The sequence below is a fragment of the Helianthus annuus genome, chromosome 13 (genome assembly GCF_002127325.2).
Source record: "Helianthus annuus cultivar XRQ/B chromosome 13, HanXRQr2.0-SUNRISE, whole genome shotgun sequence".
Lineage (NCBI taxonomy): Eukaryota > Viridiplantae > Streptophyta > Magnoliopsida > Asterales > Asteraceae > Helianthus > Helianthus annuus.
Window position 1 is genome coordinate 15,414,077 of NC_035445.2, and position 9,816 is coordinate 15,423,892.

At 39.8% G+C, this 9,816-nt stretch overlaps 1 protein-coding gene across 2 annotated transcripts; it reads right to left on the reverse strand.

Moving 5' to 3' along the window:
* Positions 1-328: 328 nt before the first annotated feature.
* LOC110897519 (mitogen-activated protein kinase 15) lies at positions 329-4,076 on the reverse strand. Of its 2 annotated transcripts, none has more exons than XM_022144270.2 (10): positions 3,576-4,076; positions 2,540-2,948; positions 2,344-2,471; positions 2,194-2,253; positions 1,955-2,104; positions 1,711-1,866; positions 1,424-1,635; positions 1,230-1,331; positions 881-1,035; positions 329-785 (listed from the first exon to the last, which is right to left on the reverse strand). In XM_022144270.2, the coding sequence occupies exons 1-10, from the start codon at positions 3,597-3,599 to the stop codon at positions 412-414; spliced, it is 1,770 nt and encodes a 589-aa protein (XP_021999962.1). In that variant the 5' UTR covers positions 3,600-4,076; the 3' UTR covers positions 329-411. The 2 variants fall into 2 exon arrangements, with proteins under 2 accessions (XP_021999962.1, XP_021999961.1); XM_022144269.2 differs by having other exon boundaries at positions 329-803.
* Between the last annotated feature and the right edge of the window lie 5,740 nt (positions 4,077-9,816).

A 9,816-nucleotide genomic window follows, 5' to 3' on the forward strand; every position in this document is an offset into this window, starting at 1 on the left:
GGTACGTCACATTGTATATTAAACTCAAGGAAAACCGTATAAATGTAGATAAAAAACACTTGTGTTGAAATGTAGATAAAAACACATGTGACAATATATTCGCAATAACGAAAGGTTACGTCCTAAATTAAACTTGAGTAAAACCGTGACATATCCAAATTTATTACAATTAATAAATAAATTTAATAAAAATAAGATAAAACTATAACTATTCTGAAAATAAAATATATAAAAGTTAAAGAATTATTGATATTTTCTATTTGATTTGTAAAAATAAGATAAAATAAAAAAATAGAGAACCACCAAAAACCGTAAAGGCAGCCCAACACAAAAAACGAAGTCACTCTTTTCATTTCTCCACCCTAAAACAGAGTTCGTAATTTACAAGAAAAAACATAAAAACATATGGGTCTAAGATAATCCAATTTGAACAACTGTATGAGCCGCAGCCGCCACATGACCAAACTGCGTTTGTGTTTGCATAAGCTTTGCATCTATTGCTATCCGCTCATTAGGCTGTTGATTAGACATAACATGTGGGTGAGCATGTGCATGTGGTTGGGTGTAATACGCGTTATTAAGGTCAATCACGATCCCACCCGCCAATTTAGTTGTACCCGCATGCTGATGCGTGTGTGCGTGTAGGTGCCTGACCGCTTCTATCCCGTGACTCTTTGCTTGATCTCCACCGTTGCTTGTCATATATACATATTGTGGAGGAAGAGCCACTGGTGGTGCTACTGCATTTTGCAGTACCACCCGTTGTTCATACACTTCTTCATAACCTGTAACTCTTGGTTTAGCTTCACGCGTATATAAAAGTTTGTTGGTATGTTTGGTAACCCGAAGGGCTAATTTGAAATTAATAAAGATCGTGTACCTGTAGGCATTCGAGTAGTCGAAGCGTTGTAAATGTTTCCAGATGCGTCTGTTACTCTACCACTAGTAATTGCGCTGTCTATCACTCTTCTATTGTCAAATGCAACAACTGTCTGATGCGGTCTAGAAGCTACCATACTTGAATTTACCGAGGACCTAACAACAAATGTTATAATTAGTGCCTGCCTGCCTGCGCAAATTGACTATTTTAACTTTATATTAAATATTGGTAATTACACAGATAGTAGGTTTGGCCAAAGTCACACCTTTTTTGTTAGTTTTCTTTTATAAAATGACTATTTTACCCTTTAAACAGACGGGGAACAGGACCAAGAGCTTCAATATCTTACCTCGGGAGGGAAACATGCTTCCGTTCTGGAGGCACAACAGGCCCGATTTTTCCACTGTTTTCCTCTAAATATGCAAACTGTCTACGAAATTGACCAATGGCACTGCACGGTAAAAACATACGTTAAATCCTAGACTAAAAAAAAACACGCGATAAATAGCAGAAAAGATGGTGATAAGAGATATAATTATAAACCTTGGATAGAGAAAATTGGTGCTTTCGTTTCCAGCCATGTAATCTTTAAGAAGCTGAGGATGGTACTCGAGAATTTCTCGAAAAATCAGTTCTCGAATATCCTCTTTTGTAATCCTACGCCTCTCGAACTCAAATTCCAATTTTGAGATCGACTGGCAAGAAGGCTCCCTCTCGAGCTTAGCCAACCCCTTGAAGTAAGGATCAGCTAATGCCTAACAAAAATAAACGACAAGAGTTAGTCGTTAAAAGGAAATCAAATTTTGATAACACGTAAAATAGTAACGCACTTCTTCGGCAGTTGGCCGTTCCTTTGGATCAAATGCTAGCATCCTCTGCAGTAGTCTGAGTGCCAATGGGTCAACATGTGTGAACCTTTGTGAAAATGGGATGGGTTGCTTTTTACGCATATCCATTAAGTATTTTCTTGCCTTGTCGTTACGAACCTGAGTTATGTTAAAAAGAAGTAAATAAAAAAACTGTATAAGTTTAAATAGATGGAAAAAGAAGAAAATGAAGTGACATTGAACATACTCCAGAAATGGTGTCGGCTGATGGGGTCCCAAGAAGGTCGGTGATCAGTTCCAACTGATGAACAACACTTTTACCCGGGAAAAGCGGTTTTCCAGTCAATACTTCAGCAAATATACACCCGATGCTCCATATATCAATAGCAGGGGTATACTGCAATTCAATATTCACATAAATCACGGTCTAATAAAATGACACAAAAATGCAGATTGAAAGTAGTATAAATAAATAGTAGAAGATACCTTTGAAGAAAAAGAACCGCATAGCTCAGGAGCCCTGTACCATCTTGTTGCTACATAATCCTGCAGTACAATATTAAAACAAAAGATATAAAATCCAGCTTTAATATACAATTTTAAAACGTTAGCCAATTTAAAATCTTTAGTAATTACAGTCCAAAGAACGGCTGTCGGGGCATCATTAAATGCAACCCTTGCGAGTCCAAAATCGCAGATCTTGAGCTTGCAATTTGCGTTTGCTAATATGTTCTTCGGTTTAAGATCACGATGGAACACGTTCGCTGTATTTACAGAAAATTTTTAGCTCCAAACGGACAAAAAGACAAAAGACTATGTATTAATATGTTACCTGTGTGCATATACTTCAACGCTCGCAGCATTTGATAGAGGAAAAAACGGTGGTGTTCATGTGTCAGGTCATCATTGGCCTTTATGACTTGATGAAGATCAGACTCCATGAGTTCAAACACTACATAAATATCTTTAAAAGCTCGTCTCGACGGTGGCAACATGATCCGTTTGATTTCAACAATATCAGGATGCCTTAAAAGCCTTAACAATTTGATTTCACGCAAGATACGAATAGCATCCGACGCGTGCTCAAAAATGTCGGTTATTTTCTTGATTGCAACCTTTTCCCCGGTGTGTGTGTCAACCGCTGAACAAACAACTCCATAACTTCCCTTCCCTATGATCTCCAAGATTTTGTATCGATTTGATTCGCCATATTCAGTGAAGAATTCAACCTCTTTGGGATTCTGTAATAAAACAATTGCACCATTACATCAATTCTATTCAACCAAACCCAAACATGGTAGGCTAAATGCATTTTAGATTATTTAAGAAAAAGAAAACATATACAAACATTCTATACGGCCCATATAACAAACGTTGTCCTTTTATAAGGCATGTAGCATACAAACTTCATTATTTCATACAACCCGTGTAAAAGCACTTTCATACAACATGTATAACCAGTGGCGGCGGACCTAAGATTTATTTTCCGGGGGCAAACGAGGGGCTCAACCAAACTTTCAAGGGGTTACAAAATACACTAATTTAAGACAACCCAAACCGAAAACCCACCAAATGATCATACAGCAACAACCTTTAAGACCATTAAAGCATACCAGACCCATAAACAATAATGCAAACTAGCAATTTATAGTTTACACATCATAATTTTAACATAATAAACCTTCCGAACACAGCAATTGAACTAAGCATTTATAAACTCTCAAGACCAACATTTTCATCCACAACTCAAACATCAACACAGTCCCAGCTCAAAACATTCAATCAACTAACAATAATATATCTTACAAAAATAAATCCCCAAAATCCAAAATTTAAAAAAAAAAAAACTAATCGAAACAAAATTAAACCTTTCTGCGCGGATCTTGTTGCATCGTTAACCGTCCCAAAACTGAAATTAATCACCCTGATATGCACTAATTTAAATAAATAGCGATTGTAGCCAGAGTGGAATGAATGAAGTAATTAAAATATCAAGCATATTCATCCCAGCTACAAATCACAGAATCCGCAATCTCTCTGTTAAGAAATAAACGCACCACCACCAGACTCGTCAAATTCTTGAAACCCTAGAAATGGAGGGCCACCGCCACGTGCCGCCGGAAAAAAGGTGAGCACCGGTGGATGTAAGGTGAGGTTTCAGGCAGCTGAATTGGGGAATTCAATAGCGCTGAAATGCTGAATCGGTGGGTTTGAAGATGAGATGCCGTGAGATTTGAAGATCTGGCGGTGGGTGGTGGTGGTGACGTTGTAGAGAGAGAGAGAGAGAGAGAGAGAGAGAGAGAGAGAGATGTGAAGGGAGTTTGGTTAAATAGATGAAAATGTGGGTTGGTTCTACTTGTATTTTATCCACTTTCTAAACTCATGTTTTCTTTTTTTATAGAGTAAAATGCTAAAATGCTCATGAGATATTTTTTTTTACTTTAATTCAAAACTTAAAATTTTTAAATTTAAGTTCTTATGATTTTAATTTCGTTGTTATTTTCATTCAAGTTAACATTTAGTTTTTTTGTTTTTTTTTCTCTCTTTTAATGAAAGGGTAAAATTGTTAGATTTTTTTTACTTATTATAATAAAACGTTAAAAGGGAGAAAAAAGACAAAAATAGCCGGATGTTAACTGAAAAATCTGACCAGATTTTGATTTTAGATGAAAATGACAATAAAATTGAAACCATAGGAACCCAGATTCAAAAAGTTTGAGTTTTGAACTAAAGTGGCAAAAATGACCAAACCTCATGGACCATTTTGGCAGTTTACTCTTTTTTTCTTTCTTCTTTGAATGTGGTTTTGGTTTTAGATTTAACTAGAATTACCATTTGTCGCAATGCGGCGGGGATTCGTTAGTTATATATCATATTAGATGAAAGACAAATGAATCTTACATGACCGCGAGCATGTATATAAAACATAGAAAAGAGTAACTGACTCGATCTATGGCACACGCATTGCGACAGACCTATTAAACGGGGACAAACGGGAAAAAGTAGATGAAAAAACGTTGAACCCCACACGCACGTTGCAACATGTTAACTCGAAAAATCTAGAACGAAACGTTAAACGGAAAACTTGCGAAAGATGAAAAGTATAAGGGACCAAAGTTGTAAAAGATGAAAAGCTTTAGTTTAAAAGTAAAAAACTCTAAGTGGATAAATTGCAAAAGATGAAAACTTTTGAATTAGAAGCGAAAAATCAAATTAATCAAAAGGGTTAAATTGCAAAAGATAGAAACTTATGGATTAGAAGTGAAAAATCAAATTAATCAAAGGATTAAATTACTAAAGATTAAAACTTTAGACTTAAATTGCCAAATATTGAAACTTTAGAGTTAGAAAGGAAAATTTCAATTTTTTTTTTTTTTTTTTTTTTTGAAAAACTCCCAAAACCAAGAGTACAATGTCACACCCCAACCGATGGCGGAATCATCGGGGCGCGGCACTGAGCGAAACAGATTGTTCAGAAGATTCCATAACAACTATTTATATAATCCAGTTAAAGATACGTCCCATACCGTATCCCGAATAAACAAACATGTCATTACAGATAATCATCCAAACAAGAAATTCCGTTCCGACAACTCAGATTCAAATATTATTACAACAATTGTTTTTCTGCTTCTAGACCCCTATTCTGTTGACTTTCTGGCTGTAATGCCAGATGACAAGATCTACAGACAACTATGTCTCAGATGCTTGTTTTTGGCAGACAACTATTTGTTGGGGGCTTCTAGAAACTTATTCTAGCCTCGCTTTCCTAGCAAATAAGCATCCTAATTACCTGCCACATACGTTAAAATAAAGTCAATACATAAAATGTAAAGGTGAGCATACAAGTTTGATAATAGCATATAGAGTTCGAATAGTTTACGCATAACCAGCACGTACACAGAGGAAAACGAAGCATGTTAATTATCGACATGGACCTATCGATACCAATGACTGCGGATTGACCGTCCGAGACGGTTCGCAATACATGATTACCACCGTAATCCATGCAAGTAATTGTCCTTAACAACCCCCGTGTGAACGGGTGCTGAGTCCAAACTATAGTACTACGTCGTTAAGGCAGGTAGACAGCAATTCCACGTGTAAACACAATCAACAAGCATTCATTAAGTCACGTAATACATGCATATTGGTTAGCGTTCAAATAGTTTGAGTAGTGTGATCGTTTGTGTTTTGATATAAACAACGTATGTAACACCCAAAAGTGCTAAAAGCAAAAAGGGATCGAGTATACTCACAGTGATTGATTATGGATTGAAGGGAGCGCTGAGAGTAGGGTTAGCCTGAATAGTTCGATAGCACAACAATGAGTAACGTGGAAAATAAGACAAGTGTGAATGGATCGAATGGGATGGTCGATCGAACGGCAGGTTCGATCGAACGGGCTGTTCGGTCGGCTGGTATGTCCGTTTGGACAGTCATGTTCGATCGTCCGGTAGGCTCGATCGGCTGGACCATTCGAGTGGATTGTTTCTTCCTCTGGTGTGTTTGTGTTTGAGGATTTGAACTTTTGAAGTTTTCGTTGTAGTATATGAGAACACAAAAATGTCCTTACCTTTCAGGTCGATCGATCGGACGGTCCGTTCGATCGGCCGGCTTAATCGATCAGCTGGGAACCTTAAAGTGATGCTCAACAGGATGTCGCTCGATCGAACGGACTGTTCGATCGGCTGGCATTCCATACTACGAACGAGTTGTAAAAACGATTACGTGTTGAAGCATAGTATCTCATGATCCGAAGTGTAATGTTTACCAATCTAGTAGCGTATTCGATCGAACATCACCTCGTCAATAGCATACTTCATAAAATTCGAAAAGTGTGGGGCCATGTGCTAGCCGATCGGCTGGCCCGGTCGATCGGCTGGCATGTCCGATCGGTTGGGCTGTTTGAACAGCCTAGCCGTTCGGCCAGCAAGTCTGACCTGGTCGGCCTTTCGTCTAACTCTTGGCTGTTTAATTACTTGTCGTCATATCGAGGTAGTTTTGATAACGAGTTGAACTATGATATCCTCCGTTCCTACTCGTTTCTTCGACTCGGACAGGAATCACCCAAGTCCGGCCGGTGAACGGTTCGGAACGTCGGTTTAGAGTTTAACCCATTGTCGGTGAACCTAGTATATAGAATCCGAATCTTGAACCTCTTAACTGTTAGAATGATTAGTTAGCCGGTTCAAGCTCCGTTTCTACCGGTTTGAAGGTTTTGCGTGTAAAGGTTGAAGAAAGTTGCAAATTATTCATACAAATGTTAAGACTTGTAAGAATCTTAGTTTGTTGATGTGGAAATCGGTCAGATCTAAGCTATTCACGGTTGAATGAGGCCAAAGTTTGGTGTTCTTCAAGAACACCATGATGACATCACCCAAGAACACTTAGATCTTGGTGATTTCACGGTTAGAAATCGAGTTTTGAAAGATAGAAAGGTGTAGAATCATGCAATGATCAAAATCGTACACGAATTAGAGTGGAAACTTACCGGAGTTGAGAGAAATCTGAGAAAAGGTGAAGAAGAAGGCTGGTTCGGTCAGAGCTTTCCAAAAATGGAAAGTGTGACAATGACAGCCCTATTTATAGGCTCCAAAAGAGGAAAGTGGCAGCCGATCGGCCAGGAGCTCCGATCGAATGGGCTGCTCGATCGGCTAGGAAGATGCTAGCCGATCGGCTGGCCTGTTCGATCAGGATGCCTCCTGTTCGATCCGCGACCCACTTTGAGTATTTCGCGACGATTTTCGATGTTTCGATTTCGATGGACGATGATACGAATACGATAGAGTTCCTAGTCAAATTACTTTCAGTCTCAACCACTATATCTAACATACAATCTTCTACAAGTCACGTTTCGATGTCGGTTTCGATTGAGTTCGATTGTTTTTCGAGTTTCGATTCGATTTTCGATTATTTTGCTTGAATACCACCCCAAACATATAAGTAAACACGCACAAGTAACTCATAAGGCACACACACACGTATAACAATACCAGAGTTCACATAATTCGAGTCTCGAGCTTGATTGATGAATGGATTAGCTTGATTATTGATTGATTAACTTTATCGCATTGTTACTTCCTACTATTCACAGTCGTAAATCGGTCGCATTGATTGAACATTCGATCATTTCCTTTATACAACACTTACTCCACATAATACAAAAGTAAAAAAAAAAGAACATTAACAGTCATAGAAGTCAAAGTTGACTTGGACTTTGACTTTGACTTTGACATTCGAAAACACGGGGTGTTACAGCCTCCCCTTGTTTAGGGAATTTCGTCCCGAAATTAAGTCGAAGGCTACACAACGCCGTGATTTACCAATTTGATGCTTCAGATCTATTTATTTAAACAACTGCGGGTACTTGGCCTTTATGTCGCTTTCGAGTTCCCAAGTGAACTCCGCGCCTCGTTTGCCTTCCCATCGGACTTTCACGATCGGGATGCGAGAGCGCCTAAGTTGCTTGGTTTGGCGATCCATGATTTCGACAGGCTTTTCCACGAAGTGTAATGTTTTGTTGACCTGAAGATCGTTGAGTGGTACGATTAGGTCATGGTCAGCAAGGCATTTTCGGAGGTTAGAGACGTGGAAAGTCGGGTGGACGTTACTGAGTTCCTCCGGTAATTCGAGTCTGTAGGCGACTTTTCCGATCCTTTCCAGAATCCTAAAAGGTCCAACATATCGAGGTGCTAGTTTCCCTTTCTTGCCGAATCGGACTACACCCTTCCAAGGTGATACCTTTAGGAGTACGTAGTCACCAACTTCAAATTCAAGGGGCTTGCGTCTTTTATCGGCGTAACTTTTCTGTCTGTTCCGAGCTTTCACCAAGTTGTCTCGAATCTGGTGGATTTTGTCAGTCGTTTCTTGTAGAATCTCGGGACCGGTTAGTTGCGAGTGACCGATCTCGTGTCACACAATAGGCGATCGACATCTTCTACCATACAAAGCCTCGAAAGGTGCCATTTGGATGTTGGCATGATAGCTATTGTTGTACGAGAATTCCACCAATGGCAGGTGTTTGTTCCAACTACCACCAAAATCTATGACACACGCTCGGAGCATGTCTTCAAGAGTACAGATCGTTCTTTCAGTCTGTCCATCGGTTTGAGGATGGAATGCAGTACTCAGATTAAGCGACGTACCAAGGGTCGCTTGAAACGTTTCCCACAATCGCGAAGTAAACCGAGCGTCACGATCTGAAATGATGTCACGAGGCGTACCATGATTACGAATGATCTCGTCGGTGTAGATTTGGGCTAGTCGTTCCACCTTGTAGTCTTCCCGTATCGGCAAAAAGTGGGCTGATTTCGTTAGACGATCGACTATGACCCAAATACTGTCGTGACCTGATGGCGTGGGCGGGAGTTTTGTTATGAAATCCATAGCTATACTCTCCCACTTCCATATAGATATCGGCGGTTGTTCGAGTAAGCCAGAAGGTCTTTGATGTTCAGCCTTGACTCTTGCACATGTTAAGCAACTTCCAACATAGAGGACGATATCCCGTTTCATGCCCGGCCACCAGTACTTATAGCGAAGGTCCTGGTGCATCTTGTCAGCGCCGGGATGAATGGAGTATCGGGATTTATGGGCTTCGTTCATGATAATCTTTCGCAAATCGGTCCGTTTAGGGATCCAAATTCGGTCCAGATAATAGAATATCCCATCTGATTTGCTTACTAACTGAGCTCCATCGTGATAGATCCTCTCTTTCTTCAATGTACGCTCATTAAAGCAAGCATGTTGAGCTTCGCGGATAAAGGTTTCGAGGTTGTGCTGGGCTTGGATGTTTCGGGTACTGAGCACGTAACTCTTTCTGCTGAGCGCGTCGGCAACCACATTCGCCTTGCCTGGGTGATAACGAATCTCACAGTCGTAATCGTTGAGAAGTTCTACCCATCGGCGTTGACGCATATTAAGCTCTCTCTGATCAAAGATGTGTTGTAAACTCCCGTGATCAGTGTAGATTGTACACCTAGTGCCATACAGGTAGTGTCGCCAAATCTTCAATGCAAAGACAACCGCGCCTAGCTCGAGGTCATAGGTTGTATAGTTCTTCTCGTGGATCTTGAGCTGGCGAGATGCGTAGGCTATAGCCTTGTC